Here is a 16,709-nt window from a genome sequence, read left to right on the forward strand (position 1 = left end):
GATTAAAACCTAGGCCGTGAATGTGGGAAGCCAGCGCTGAACCACTGAGACACATTGGCTCCCCTAAATTGGTTTTCTTGTTTGCTTATTGTTTATTTTTGTTTTGTTTTTAGGAAGCACCAGGAACTGAACCCAGGACCTCCCATGAGGGAAGCAGGTGCTCAACCACTTGAGCCACATCTGCTCCCTAATAGCATTCTTTCTTGATAAAGAACAGTCCAAAAGGTAGGAAGAGAAGAAAGCTTTTTCAATATAGTGAAATGCATATATGAAAAACCTACAGCTACCATTGTACTCAACAATGAAACACTGAAAGCTTTCCCGAAGAGACTGGGAACAAGATAAGAACGCCCACTGTTACCACTGTTATTCGATATTGTGCTAGAAGATCTAGCTAGAGCAATTAGGCAAGAAAACGAAATAAAAGGCACTCAAGAAAGGAAGAAGTAAACTATTGCTATTTGCTGATGATATGAACTTATACTTAGAAAATCCCAATAAATCCACAATGAAGCTACTAGATCTAATAGATGAGTTTAGCAAAGTGGCAGGATACAAGATTAATACACAAAAATTACTAGTGTTTTTAAACACTGATAATCAACAATCTGAAGAGGAAGTCAGAAAAAAATATTTACAATAGCAACTAAAAGAATCAAATATTTAGGATTAAACTTAATGAAGGACATAAAGAACCTATACTTGGAAAACTACAAAACACGCTAAAAAAAAATCAAGGAAGACCTAAATAAATGGAAGGACATTGCACATTCATGGATTGGAAGACTAAATACCAGGAAGTGGATATGCTCAAGAGACTGGGCTCCTGTCTACCATGTGGGAGGTCCAGGGTTTGATTCAGGGCCTCTAGTGAAGGCAAGCTGGCCCGCGTGGTGAGCTGGCTCCAGCAGAGAGCTGGCCCACATGGAGTGCTGGCCTGTGCAGGAGTGCTGGCCTGCGCAGAGAGCTGGCGCAGCAAGATGACACAACAAAAAAGAGACACAGAGGAGAGACAATAAGAGACACAGCAGACCAGGGAGCAGAGGTGGCGCAAGAGATGAGCTCCTCTCTCCCACTCCAGAAGGTCCTGGGATTGGTTCCAGGTGCTGCCTAAAGAGAAGACAAGCAGACACAAAAGAACATGCAGTGAATGGACGCAGAGAGCAGACCACAAGGGAGGTGGGAGAAATAAATAAATAAATAAATCTTTGGGGAGGGGGGAAGACTAAGTATCTTTAAGATGACAATTCTACCTAAATTGATTTATAAGTTTAATGCAATTCCAATAAAAATTCCAAGAGCCTTTTTTTTTTTTTTTACACAGAAATGGAAAAGCCAATTATCAAATTTATTGGGAAGGATAAGGGGCCAAAATAGCCAAAAATGTTTTTAATAAGAAAATGAAGTTGGCGGGCTCTCATTTCTTGACTTCAAAGTGGATCAAGGACCTAAATATAAAAGCCAGAACCATAAAACTACTAGAAGAAAATGTAGGGAAACATTTTCAAGATCTTGTGGTCGGTGGTGGTTTCTTAAACTTTACACACAAAAGAAAAATAGAAAAACGGGACCTCCTCAAAAGTAAACACTTTTGTTCCTCATGACTTTATTAAAAAGGTGAAAAGACAACTTACTCATTGAGAGAAAGTTTTTGGAAACAACATATCCAATAAGGGTTAAGTCTCCATGTTATATAAAGAGATCACACAACTCAGTGATAAAAAGACAAGCAACCCATTTAAAAAATGGACAAAAGATTTGAACAGAAATTTTTCCAAATAAGTAAAACGGCCAAAAAGCACATGAAAAGATGCTCAGCATTACTAGCTATCAGGGAAATGCAGATCAAAACTTTCACATCTTACAGAATGGCCTTCATGTAAAAGGCAGAAAACTACAAGTGCTGGAGAGGATGTGGAGAAACAGGAGCCCTCCTTCACTGCTGCTAGGAGTGTAAAATGGTGCAGCCTCTGTGGAGAAGAGTCTGGCGGTTCCTTAGGAATCTAAATATAAAACTGCTGTATGATCTAGCAATCCCGCTCCTAGGAATATATTTAGAAGAACTGAAAGCAAGTACATGAAGAGATACTTGCACACTGATGTTCAGAGTGGCATTATTCACAATTACTAAAAGATGGAAACAACCCAAGTGTTTCCATAAAACTGAAGAGTGGACAAACAAAATGTAGTATATACATACGATGGAATATTATTCAGCTGTAAGAAATGAACCTGGGACACATATGACAACATGGATAAACTTTCAGGTTATTATGTTGACTGAAATAAGCCAGATCAAAAGGACAAATATTGTATGGCCTCACTAATATGAACTAAACACTATGAGTAAACTCAAGGAGGTAAACTCTAGAGTACAGATTACTAAGAAAGAGAATGTGGTTGAGAAGGGGGAGTGGATGCTGAATGTACACAGAATATTTAACAAGAGGGATTGTAAATATGTGGAAATGATTAGAGTTGATGGTAACACATTATAATGAGTATAATCAACAGTCCTGATTTATAAATGTGACTGGCTGAAAGGGGTAGTCTAAAGACTGTATTATACAGTGATTTTTGTGGTGGATGATGATTGTGATTAATAATACAAATACATGTACAATGTAAACTATTATCCAGTGGTGCAGTGGTGCTCCAAAATGTATTCACCAAATGCAATGAACGTGCTGCAATGATGAAAGAGGTTGTTGATGTGGGAGGAGTGGGGTGAGGGAGGTGGAGGGTATATGGGAACCTCTGACATTTTCTGAATGTAATGTTTTTCGTAATCTATATATCCTCAAAAAAATACAATTTAAAAAATTGATGGGGTTGGGCAGGTCAGGAGTGGGCATATGGGAACCTCATGTTTTTTAATGTAATGTTTTGTGTGATCTATTAACTTTTTAAAAAGATAATTAAAAAATAAAATAATAATAATAATACAAATACATGAATGTCCCTCTACTGCAAGGTGTTAAGAATATGGAGATACATGGGGAAAATACAACTAATGTAATATATGGGCTATATTAACAGTAATTTGTAATATTTTTATAGCCATGGCAAAGATATAGTTATCAGCGTCAAGGGTCCATAATGGGGGGGGCTATGGAACTTTTCCTTCTGCAGTAATGAAAATGTCTGAAATGGACTGTGCTGATGGCAGCACAACTCTGTGATGAAACTGAGCCTTGAGTGTACAATGTGGATGGGCTGTACACAGCATGGACTGTATAACACAGTGAACCCCGTGGTGAATGATGGACTGTGGTTAACAGCACAAACAGGAGACTGTCCTCTCATGAACTATAACAAACACACAACACTACACATGGGGTCAGTAACAGGATGGCTTCTGTGAAAAACACACCAAGTATAAGCTATGAACTGGAGATAGCAGTAATATTATTACAACACTCTTTCATTATTTGTAACAAATGTATCTCGACAGTGTAGGTGTTGGTGGTGGGGTGATGTGTGGGAATCTGGTAGGGCATACATGACTATTTCGCTAACTCAAAACTTCTCAAATAAAAAAAAATTATCAAAAAAACTGTAATGTTCTACATAATAAAATTAAAGATAAGTGGTACCTGGGAAAAATAATACCAACACACATAACAGGACAAGGAACTAATTTTCATCATACATAAAAAGCTCCCATAAATCAGTAAAACAAAGCAAAAAAACACATTCTAAGAGCAAAGGAATCTAAGGATATGATGAGGCAAATTAGACAAGAATAAAATACAAATTCAAAGATGGTCAACCTCATTGGTTATCAGGGAAATTTTAGAATTTAATGTCATGTTTTGCCAACCAATTAAAAAAAAGTTTTAAAAATGGCTATTATCCATTGTTGGCAATGTGTGGGACATGGTTATTTTCACACATGCTGTGGGCATGTAAAACTGGTAGTTTTTATAAGGATGATATATCATTCTCTTTCAAAATTTAATACGTATACATTATCAACCCTGAAATTCCAAATTCCTAATTTCTCACATACTCCCGTATGTACACAAAAATATAACGTGAAAGTTTACTAGTTTTGTTCGTAAGAGCAAATGGCTGGAAATAGACTACACAGCCACAAAAGTAGAGTTAATTAAATAAATTCTGCTGCATTCAAACTACAGAATATTGTGTAATAGTTTAAGAAAAAGTTAGGTATATGGGGAAGTTCTAAAGACAGAATGACCAAATTGAAAAAAGGGAAAAAGTCTAACCTATACATATTTTTTAATTGATGGAAAAAATTCTAGAATGATGAACAGTATATTAGAAAATGGAAGAACTCAGACTTTTACTCCCTTCATATTTGTAATGTATTTGAATTTTTCATAAGCATTGGTGTACACCTTACATAATTAAAAAAAAAGGATGCATTCAAACTTCAACTGTTTTTATGGTCCCCTTCAGGTGCAAATGTTTAAAAAGCATATATCAGGATATGGAAATGTGTGATAGACAAGGTCCAGAAGAGGTACAGCCCGGAAGTTAGAAATACGCTTAACACGACAGCAGACTTCTCTGAGGACAGTCTGGATACAATTCAACAAAACTCTCCAAATTTAGACATACTGATAACAGAGAGATAAAAGTGACAAAAGAAGTTGTGAAGAAATGGTTTTATTGTTGGTAAAAGAGAAGCAAAAAGCTCGATGTAAGTGATGGAGTTTTTAACAACCAGCAAGGACTGGCAGGCGCATCTCTCTCACCGCCCCAGGAAACCCGGCGTCCAGCGGCCTCCCGGGCAGACACGCCCTTGAGGGCTGCCTGTTGGTTGCCTGCTCGGCTCAGCCTCCGACGTCAAGCCCAGGGAGTTCTCTCTGGGCTGAGCCCGTGCTGCCATGCTGGACCAGCGCTCACCACTAGCCACCTGTTCATCAAGCCATGCTGAAACTGCACCCCGTAATTCCCACCGTACCTCGCTCCCCCTCTGGTGCTGGGCAGATGAAGCCTCCCTCCTCTCTGTCTTTCAGAAACACGTCCCACTGTCCTTCAAACCGGCAAGCTGGTGCCTCCACTGCTCCTGCACCGCCGCCCGGGCCCTCGCCCACGGGCTCACCACGCCACCCTGGCATGTTCCCAATGGTAACAGGCGGGACCCAGGAACTGGCTGCAGAGAAAGCTGCGGTGGTCGGGCTGGCGTGGAGTGGGGCGGCCCCGCCTTGCCGCGCCGGGTGGACGTCTGTCTTCTATTAACGTAGTCATGAATGGCTTTAAGAACTGGTAAGTGTCAGGTCTTCCGAGACGCTCAGCTGCTTTCCTTGGTTCCCACATCTTAGGCCGTCCTGTTCTTGGTGAATCCCGGGGTTCCTGAACCTCAGTCTGTGGCCTGCCTGTCAAATACCACATCAGGAGCTCCACAGTCTGATTCTCTTCTCCATCCCAATGATCTGTCTTTTAACTCACGAAGAAGAAAGTGCTGCGACACACACATACACACTCAAAAAAATAAAGCTCCACAAAACATTAACAGACTGCAGTAGCGGAATGCTGAACCAAGGAAAAGGCCACGGAAAAGGGGCAGGCTCTCCCGGCCGCACCTGGTCCACGCCCACCCTGCCCTGCTCAGCATGGAGCTGGCCTGTGCTCCCGGGCAGACGGGGAAGAGGCCCTGCGGCTCACGCCCCGGGAGCACGAGTGTCTGGCCCCGTCTGCCTGGTGCTGGCCCGAGGGACTCGCCGTCCCAGTCTTGCCCAGCATGTAGAAGGCGGCTCATTGCACTGAGCGCGCTGGGGGAGAGCAGTCAGGTGGCAGCCTGGGTCAGGGGACTGCTGGCCTCAGGACACACGGTGCAGTGTCCTGCAGTGTTAGGACACTCCTCGGGAAGAAGAGGCATTCCTAGGGCCAGAGGAGCTTACCACAGACAAGGGGCATATGCAGAAGGACCGGGGAGACCCCAACGCTCTGGCCTGGGGCCAGTCTCTAAACTCACTGTATGGATAAGTCCTGAAGGAGGCACTCACACAGGTCAATCTGCAAAGACTGAGAAAGGTGTTTTTTTCCTTTCGCTGTTTTTTTTATTAGTGCTCGGCATTTTAGAAAAGCTGTCATAACACTAGGTGGATACAAGCTTAAGGTACAGATGCCTCAGAGTCTAAATTCAATTAGTAGGACATTGAAATATCAAAATACCCAGATTTTTTTAAAATCTAAAGATTTGTGACATTCCAAAGACTTAAAAAAAATGGTTCTAAATATATTCCAAGAGCTAAAGGAAAACAAGAACAAAGAGCTGAAAGAAATCAGAAAAACAACAGAAGAACACAGATAGTATCAACAGAGATAGAAATTATGAAAAGGAACCAATGAGATCTAAAGACACAGTAACATAGATTAAAAATTTCCTAAAGGGGTTTAATAGCAGATTGGAGCTGGCAGAATCAGTGAACTTCCAGATAAGACCATTTATTGAGAGCATCCAGTCAGAGGAGCAGAAAGAACGAAGAGGAGTGCAGAGAGCTGAGAGGCCTGTGGGGCGCCATCCAGGGCACCAGTGCATGCATGTGGGAGTCCAAGGAGGAGAAGGGAGAAGGGAGGGGAGAGTATTCATACAAATAATGGTCAAAAACTCCCCAAATTTAACAAAAGACACGAATATACACATTCAGGACAGAATTTTAAACAGGATAAACCCAAAGAGACCTACACCACACCATGTTAAAATCAAACTGTCACATGGCAATGATAACATGATGAAAATGAAAGACTCAAGAGAGAAGCAATGTGTCATACAAGAGATCCTCAGTAAGATTAAGTGCTGATTTCTCATTAGAATCCATGGGGCAAGAAGGCAGTGGGAAAAATTTAAAGGGCTAAAAGCAATAAATTGCCAACCAAAAATTCTATATCCAGTAAATCATTCTTTAAAAATTGAAGGGGGGGGAAACGGACTTTGGCCCAGTGGTTAGGGCGTCCGTCTACCACATGGGAGGTCCGCGGTTCAAACCCCGGGCCTCCTTGACCCGTGTGGAGCTGGCCATGCGCAGTGCTGATGCGCACAAGGAGTGCCGTGCCACACAGGGGTGTCCCTGTATAGGGGAGCCCCACGCGCAAGGAGTGCGCCCCATAAGGAGAGCCGCCCAGAGCGAAAGAAAGTGCAGCCTGCCCAGGATTGGCGCCGCCCACACTTCCCGTGCCGCTGACGACAACAGAAGCGGACAAAGAAACAAGACGCAGCAAAAAGACACAGAAAACAGACAACCAGGGGAGGGGGGGAAATTAAATAAATAAATAAATCTTAAAAAAAAAAAAATTGAAGGGGGAAGTGGCTGTGGCTCAGGTGGCTGAGCTCCTGCCTACCATGGGGAGGTCCCTGGTTTGGTTCCCAGTGCCTCCTAAAGAACACAGCGAGCTGCTATGATGGGCAGGCATGCAAGCTGACACAAGATGACGTAACAAGAGACACAAGGAGAAAAAACATAGCAAGAGACAAAACAAAGCGGGGAGCAGAGACTTTCCAGTGCCTCCTAAACAAGCAAGACAGGGAGCTGGTGCAATGGGCAGGTGCAGCAAGCTGACACAAGATGACACGCAAGACAAACAAGAAGAAAAAACATAATGAGAGAACAACAAAGCAGGGAATGGAGGTGGCTCAAGCCGTTAGGCACCTCCCTCCCACATCAGAGGTCCCGGGTTCAGTTCCTGGTGTCTCCTAAAGATAGCACACAGCACGTGCAAATGAGGCGGTGGGGAGAAATAAATAAATAAAATCTTAAAAAAAAAAAAAAAAATGAAGGCGGGTTTAAGGTATTTCCAGATATACAAAGTTAGTGGAATCTGTCACCACTACAGAGGCCCTACAAGAGTGCTAAAGGGAATTCAGTTCCTCAGGTTGAAAAGACAAGACACTGGACAAGTACTGAAGCCACATAAAGAAGTAAGTATCTCCAGTAAAGAAAATGACCTGGGTAAATATAAATACCAGTACTATCATATTTTTTATCCTACTTTAACTCTACTTTTTACTTACTACAGGATCAGAAAGACAAATACATAAAACATGATGATAAATCAATGGTTTTGGACTCAATGTATAAACATAGTTTGCGACAAGTACATAAAGGTGACGGGAATGAGGGGATATAGGAACAAGATTATGTATAGTATTGAAGCTAAGCTGGTATCAAAGGAAAAGAGACTGTTATCAACTTAGAATGTTAAATTTAAGCCCGGTGGTAACCACAAAAAAGGATCAGAGAATATGCAAAATCATAGGGTCAGAAAGAGTACAAGTTACTAGGGGTTTGGGAGAGGGACAATGGAGAGTGAATGCCAAATTTGTTTAGGGTACACGATTTCTTTATTTGGGGTGAAGAGAAAGTTTTAGTAATGGATGGTGGTAAGGAGACTACAACATCTGAATACAATTAATCCCACTGAATAGTACACTTGGGAGGGGCTGGCATGGGAAGATTCATGTTGTTTCTATATTTCTGCAATAAAAAAAAAATAAGAGAAATACACTAAGCAGATAATGACAATTACATACAATGTACAATACTGGATAAGATCTAAGAATGAAGGAGAAATGGCTCAAAAGGACATTTTTGTCACCTAAGGAAAAATTGGAATATAGAATGTAAGCTTTCTATCAATGTTAAATTTCCTGAACTTGAAAACTGTACTTAAGTACATAAGTGAATATCCTTGTTTTTAGGAAACGTACATGGAAATACAATGTGTTCAAGTATGACATATGTAACCTGCTCTCAAATGTTGAAAACAGAGAGAGAGAGAGAGAGAGAGAATAGAAAGAATGTTACAATATGATAAAACTGGCGGATATGGGTATCTGGAAGGGGGTGGGGTATTGGGGTATGTTACAATTCTCTGTCTGTGGCTTGCTTTACTTTTGCAACTGTACTTTAAGTTTGAAATAATTTAAAAATAAAACGTTTTAAAAAAAGAGAAGAAAATAAAAAGCACTAAAACCCCAGCACACGAGGCCCCAGGCAGCGGTAGAAATGGAACGCTGGCCTCTGGAGTTGACGGCCTGCAGGGAGCCTGGGAAGCACCTCTGCCGCTGCCATTCACACCGCTCCCAAAGACAGCACTGAAACGGGTTTTCTGTGAGGGTATCAACAACTACTGGATGAGGAAACAAAATCACTAGGATCTGAGTCGTGCTTATGTTAGTAAACTTTTGTTTTTGCAACTTTTAAATGATTCTGGAGATTTCTGGAGAAAAGAGGCTTAGTCTGAAGGTAAATACCTGACCTGTTTTGAGTGCACAATGTCTTAAAGCACATTCTGTCCTGTCTCAAGAACACATTTAATTGAAAAGTATCCTAAGATTATAAGTCAAGTTATTAAAAATGTGTGCCATTTCCATTCCAAATATTCATTTACATGAATCAGGATTATTTAGAATTGCTGCAAAGAAAATAATATACAGAAATAAAATGGATACAGAGACTGATAAAGAATACAACTGTCATCCCTAAACCCTGTTTCAAATTGTGAGGTTCCTCATTTAAAGAGTCTTAATGTTCTCAAGGAATAACTTTAAAGAAGTATCTGTCTCCGAACTTACAAAAGGTTTATGATGCTTTTAAAAAATGTGTAAACATTATCTATGATACTTACCTCTCGGTCTGATCTTCGTGGACATAAGGCATCCACTTCATCAAAAAATATCACACAGGGTGCCGAGTTCTTGGCTCGCTGAAAAACCTGTCGGACAGCACGCTCGCTCTCACCAACATACTAAAAAGAAATGAAAAAAAACGGAGAACAGCTCACCTTTGAGGTTTGGGCCAAATACAGTAAAACCACCTTTAAATGAGTTATATGTCAGACTCACAGAAGGATTAGATTAAGCCATAACTGCTAATATTTAACCATTAGACCTGTAAAAATGGGTATTGTGATGCATAAGGCTTAGAAGGTCAGTTCTAAAATAAACTATATTACTCTTTATAACTTTTTTGTATGCCTGAAATATTTCATCATATAATTTTTTCTTAAGTGTGACACCCTTACTTTATTTTATTTACTTATTTTTTAAATTTATTTCTCTCCTCTTCCCTCCCCCACCCCAGTTGTCTGCTCTCTATGTCCATTCGCTGTGTATTAATTTGTGACCACTTCTGTCCTTATCAGCGACACTGGGAATCTGTGTCTCTTCTTGTTGTCGTGTTGCTGTATCAGCTCTCCGTGTGTGCAGTGCCATTCCTGGGCAGGCTGCACTTTCTTTAGTGCTGGGCGGCTCTCCTTATGGGGTGCACTCCACACACGAGGGGCTCCCCTGTGCGGGGTCTTGGGCAGGCTGCACTTTCTTTCACGCTGGGCAGCTCTCCTTATGGGGTTCACTCCTTGTGCGTGGGGCTCCCCGATGCAGGGGACACCCCTGTGTTGCATGGCACTCCTTGCACACATCAGCACTGAGCATGGGCCAGCTGCACACGGGTCAAGGAGGCCCGGGGTTTGAACCGCAGACCTCCCATGTGGTAGACGGACGCCCTAACCACTTGCCACATCCTTACTTTAATACATCTATCAATAAGCTCTCTAATGAAGACTCTAGCTTGGTATAAAGGTTCTCTGCTGTACAGCTCTGAATTTCTTTGCCAGCCTCACCCTGCACCAATCCCTTTCTTCAAAACCTGTTTCTACAACCCAGATGTTCATCAACCAATGAATGAACAAACTATGGTACATACACACGAAGGAATATTCTGCAGTTGTAAGAAGAAATGAAGTCGCCAAACACATGACAACATGGATGAACCTAGAGGACACTATGTTGAGTGAAGGAAGCCAGACACAAAAGGACAAACACTGTACGATTGTGATATTATGAACTAAGTACACTGTTCACACTCATGGAGTTGATAATTAGGGTATGGGTCACCAAAAAATAGGAGGACAGGGAATGGAAAGTTGAAAGTTGATGTGTGCAGAATTGGAAAAAAAGGTTGTAAATCTTTGGAAATGAATAGAAATGGTGAAAGCATATCATGGTATCTTTAACTAGCAGAGCTATTATATGGATGTGACTGGTTTGAAAGGAAAGTCTAAGGTCATGCATATTACAAGAAGGAAAGCTAAAAAATGTAATATGGGACTGTATAGCATACATAGTGAAATCTCATATGGAATATGAATATGGGTGATACAGCACATATCAGACTGTTTTTACAAAATATAAACACCAACAAACTGGAGAGATGGAGACAGAATAGCAGAGATTACAGCAGGGGAAGCATAGAAAGATTGAGAGGTGATGAGTTTTTTGTTTTATTTTTATTATTATCACTGGCATAATGAAAATGCTCTACTAGGACTGAAGTGATAAATACATAACTATGTGATTATACAAAATACCACTGATTGTATACTTCTGATGCTTTATTAATATGTACTAATAAAATTGATTTGTCAAAAAAAAAATCTGTTTCTAGTATCTCTTACACTAGAAAGCCAAAATAAGTACAAAAAAAGCAAACTGGTCATTAGTTGTAACAAATGTACAACACACTTATGAAAGATGTTATTAATAGCAGAAAATGTGAGAGGGAGAGGGGTATTAGAATTCCCTGTGTCTTCGATATAACTTTTATGTAATCTAAAATTTCTCTAAAAAATAAAGAAAAAAATATAGAAAAAAAAGTAAGCTGGTACATATAAAGCCTTTAGGAAAACTTAAGTGTAATTCCCTTATTTTAGGGGGAAAGTAATATAAAGTAAGAAAGCTATAAAAAAGGGGAAGGGGATAATTTTTAAAAATTTAAACAAATGTTTAAATATTCTTGTTTCTTCTTTGGATATATTAAAGAATGACACATTTATTTTTCTAGGGATGGATAGGAAATAAACTAAAAGTTTCCTAAATTTAAGATATAAACTACGTAAATAAATGCACAAAGGTGTTATAATTCCAGCACTTGAGCGATTTCTTTCTCCCAAAGTATTTTTTTATATAAATGCTTAACTCATTTGAGCCACATAACAACAGACAAGGCAAGCAAAGCAGGAGTCAGACTACCCAAGTTCAAATCTCTACTCTCTTACTTCCTAGCTGCTAGACTTTGGCCAAGTTATGCTACTTCTCCAAATTCTTCATTTGTGACTCAGAGAAAACACTACTTCATACCTCCCAATAAATACATGGAAAGCACAACATATGTTAAGAGCTTGACAAATACATGGCACATAGTGAAGACTTAAAAATGCTAACAACTGCAATTATTTCCACTTTGCAAACTGTAAAATTGAGGCCAAGAGTCTTGTTGAGAGACTGAAGAAGGCACTTACACACACCAGGCAGTGGGGCGGAGCAGAGCTCAGGCTCACCCTCCTACAGCAGTGATGTGACCATAACACTGCCGTGTAAGGGACCCTGCTTCAAAGATCCAAGCACGTTTTACCCTGTAATTTGAATGACCATTAGTTTTCATAAACTAAAATAATGCCTATTGCCACAACAACTTACCATATTTAGTAATTCAGGACCCTTTACAGATATAAAATTTAGTCCAGACTCATTTGCTACTGCCTAGCAAAAGAAAACAAAAAGACACAAATAAGACAAATATATAATAAAATAATAACAATAATTTGTGACAATGCAAGACCATTTTGTGGCTTTTACTATTATCATTCCCCCTTTTAATAGTTCCCTTTGTTATTAAAAGGAAGGGAAACAAATGGGAAAATAAGAAGCAAATGAAAAGAAAACAGAGGTGAGCAAATGTTAACCTAAAACTTCTTAAAGAAATACTAAGACAGTCTATTAATCAGATATAAACAACACAAAATGTTTATGTAAATACATTTATAGCACTAGCTCGGACTTCCAGTGAAATCTAATCTCTGTACTCTAGAAATGCTTCAACTGGTGAAAACAATCACTTATTCATTTTATAATGCAGAATTCAAAAACTTCATTATTAGTCTTTACCAAGGTTGAATATTGATAGGTTAATTTTCATAAAGATTAAAACACATGGTACAAAACCAAAGGAAAAAAACAAGGGCGAAATAGATGGTTACATGTACAGAAAAGCTAAAGTTATATTCTGAACGCAAAGATAAAACATGAATAGAATCAACCAGACCTTCAAAATAATAGAGAACAGAGTTATTTTCCTACTCTTGGAACCCGAGCGCTGAGCTTCAGGTCTATAAATTCAATGTGCTCCTCAGCAATGCCCCGTGGAGCGCAGGCACCTAGTCTACCATGTCCAGAACGGGACTCCCGATGCTCCTTCTCCCAGCGCCCCCCAAAACCCACCTCCTCCCGAGCCTTCTTCCTCCCCTTCTCAGTAACTGTCCAGTTTCCTGGCCAAAACCTTGATCCCTTGTCTTGTCATCTCATCCCATCCAGCGCAAGTCCTGCTGGCTCTAATGCCAAAACAGAGGCGAGCCTAACACTTTTCTCTTTTTCCATTCTAGTGCCCCTCTTCCAGACCACCCTCACCTTTGCCTGCACATTTTGCCTAACTACTTTCCTCTCCTTCCTTCTTGTTTTCTTCCAGTCCACTCTCCACAGAGCGACCAGAGGACTCGTCTAAGAATATAAATCAGGTCGTATAATTTAACTGGCTTACCATCTTTACAGGGTTTCCTATTTCTCTTAAGTACAAGGTGAAGTCTTTGCCATGGCTCACAAAGCCGTATCGTGTTGGTCCAGTAATAGCACTCATGCCCTTACTTTATAGTATTTACGTATTTACTGCGTGTTGGTGCTTAGAAAATGTTTATTATTGTTATCATGGGTAAACAAAACCACCAAGATTAGCCCCAAACTTCACTGGAAATTCACTCCAGGTCCCCAGGTTCTGGTCTCCAGGGGACCCACGACTGGGACCTGTTCTACTATTTCTGGATTCTCAGGTACATAGTCGTGGGTCATTGTGAGAGTCTGATGAAAGCTAAGAACCCTCTCCCCAGAAAAATACATTATACACACAACACGTTGTCTGAGCTCACGGGTCCAGGAAAGGCCATCTGTGGGGCCCTAGGTAAGATTCTCTACTCAAACTGTCACAAATTACCAGGAATCTGACTAAACAACGTGTCATCATGTTGTTGGCAGTTTGGTAAGGAGGAAGAAGAGAAAAACTTGGACCTACGATGTTTTAGCATTATCTGTGTATTTCAAATGCTCTGCTATGAACTGAACTAATCAAAGGCAGAAGTGATTAATCAAACAAACAACAATAAAAAACCCAAACATTACAAAGCACATAGCAGCCTAGAAAACAAAGCAATCCTACTCAGGAGAGGGTACTGCATTCACTTGGTGAATATTACCCACTAGCATACGGGATCTTCTTTCTGGTTATGCTTTGCAAAAAACTGTTGTGAAAAATACAGACCAATGACTGTGTTGTTCTAATCCTACCTTTGTTCTCAAATTCCTTAATAGCAATGCCACGTAAGAGCAATAAGTGTTCAGCAGGAAAATTCAGTAATACAAGTCATAAGTTAATACACATACACACAACACTATGGTTCTTTGATATTTACTGAAGAGTCATAAATTAGCTGGTTGCCATGGTACTTAATAAAATGCTATTAATTTTAATTTCTTCCAAGGAATTCAAAATACATTTTTAAAAGTTAATAAGGATTAAGTATTTTAAATGAAATATTATCCAGCCATTATAAAGGATGAATACTGTAACTTATAAGGCTCTTAAAATAAGCATGACTCCAAATGGAGAAAAAAGAATAAAGACCAAGAAACCTGACCACATAAGAGGAAAAAAAAAGGAAAAAACACAGCAATATATTACAAAATATGATAAATAAAGCTAAAAAGGACAAAACAAACTGATAAAATGTTGAAAATGGGTTGCAGGTTTTTCCAGGACTTCCTATAAATCACTAGAAATTTTTAAAATGCAACTTAAAATCTATGAGATTCCATTGTTTTAACCTATCAAGCTATCAAATATTAAAATGTTAATGACTACTGTCGATAACTGAACAGTTCTACTTCAGCTAATGAATAAATTCAGCGAAGTGATGGAGTTCTGGAGCGACATGAAAGAACAGTGGTGTTTCTGTTCACGAGTAATGAGCAATCAGGATGAAATTCCATTTTCAGTAGCAACTGAAGGAATCAAGTGTCTAGGATTAAGTTTAACCAGGATGTAAAGGACTTGTGCACAGAAAACTAGAACATTGCTGAAGGAACCAAAGAAGACCTAAAGAAATGGAAGAACATGCCGTGCTCATGGATGAGAAGACTAAATATCATGAAGGTTTGGTTCCACACAAAATGGCTCACTGATTCAATCCTAATAGCCTTCTTTGCAGAAATGGAAAAGCCAATCTCAAATTTATTTTAGAAGGGCAAGGGGCACCAAATAGCTAATACCGTTTTGAAAAAGAACGAAGTTGGAAGGCTTGTATTTCTCAATTTTAAAAGACAACCTACTCAGTGGGAGAGAATATTTGGAAACCACATACCTTATAAGGGTTTAATATTCAGAAAATATAAAGAAATCCTTTAACTCCACAATACAAAGACCAATTACCCAATCAAAAACTGGAGAAAAGACTTAAAAAGACATTCTCCAAAGATGGTATACAGATGGCCTGAAAACACATGAAAAGGTGGACAGCATCATTAGCCATTAGAGAACTGCAAATCAAAACCCCAATGAAAATACCACTTCATGCCCTCTAGAATGGCTCCTATTAAAAAACTGAAAAATACATAGTTAAGATGTGGAGAAACAGGAACACTTTCCTTCATTGTTTGGTGGAACTGTAAAATGGTGTGGCTACTGTAGAAAAGTTTGATGGTTCCTCAGAAAGGTAAGTATAGAACTACCAAATGACCCAGCAATCCCATTTTTGGGCAAGCATGCAAAATATTTGAAAGCAGAGACTTGAACAAATAGTTGCATACCCATGTTCATAGTGGCATTACTCACAATTGCCAGAAGATGGTGGAAGCAACCCAAGTGTCCATCAACTGAACAGTGGAGAAGCAACATGTGGTATATTATACAATGGAATATTATACAGCCATGAAAAAGGACCTAAGTTCTGATACCTGTAACAGCACAACTGAACCTTCAGGACACCATGTTGTGTGAAATAAGCCAGACACAAAAGGACAAATATTGTGTTATGTGACTGATCAGAAATATTTAGAATAAACCAACTCATAGAGTCAGAAACTAGAATTCACATTACCAGTGGCTGTAGAGGGAAAGGGTAGGGAATGGGGAGTTAAATCTTAACGGGTACAGAATTTCTGTTGAGGTGATGGAAATGTTTTGGAAATGGATAATGGTGTTGGTAGCACAATATTGTAAATGTAATTGTCACCACTGAATTATATATATGAATGTGGTTGAAGGGTGAAATTTTAAATTGTATATACGTTTCTAAAATAAAAATTAAAAAATAATACCATGCACTTAACATGCAGATGCAGGTACTATACGATGAGTTAAAATATACAAGAAGCACCTGTAAGATGTGGTGAATGAACTCAGACCTTTGGATAAGAAGTAGAAAACAGGTTTTAATATGTCTGCAAAGTGCAACTTCCATGCTTTTGTAACACCCGCGTTTACAGCCTGTTACATGAAGCCAAGATGCACAATTAGGCAGTGGTGCTCAGGCCACACAACCATTCACAGCCTTGTGAGTGCAGACTGCCCTTGGAAGCACATAATCCAGCAAAGGCAAGCACACCAGCATAGCCAGCCTTCGGCTAACTTTATTCC

The 16,709-nt window shown here is 39.7% G+C and overlaps 1 protein-coding gene across 9 annotated transcripts in view; it reads right to left on the bottom strand.

Annotated features, from left to right (window-relative positions):
* NVL (nuclear VCP like) overlaps positions 1 to 16,709 on the bottom strand; it is a 167,025-nt gene that overhangs the window by 59,721 nt on the left and 90,595 nt on the right. For 8 of the 9 annotated variants that reach the window (XM_058275271.2, XM_071207756.1, XM_058275279.2 and 5 more), the window contains 2 exons: positions 12,449 to 12,511; positions 9,601 to 9,720 (listed from right to left, as the gene is read on the bottom strand). In XM_058275271.2, coding sequence (XP_058131254.1) covers positions 9,601 to 9,720; positions 12,449 to 12,511 — 183 coding nt within the window. Of the gene's footprint in view, positions 1 to 8,305; positions 8,448 to 9,600; positions 9,721 to 12,448; positions 12,512 to 16,709 lie in introns of those variants that run through there. The other variant, XM_058275277.2, reaches the window with a different exon arrangement.

Source organism: Dasypus novemcinctus, chromosome 13 (genome assembly GCF_030445035.2).
Source record: "Dasypus novemcinctus isolate mDasNov1 chromosome 13, mDasNov1.1.hap2, whole genome shotgun sequence".
NCBI classification, from domain to species: Eukaryota; Metazoa; Chordata; class Mammalia; order Cingulata; family Dasypodidae; genus Dasypus; species Dasypus novemcinctus.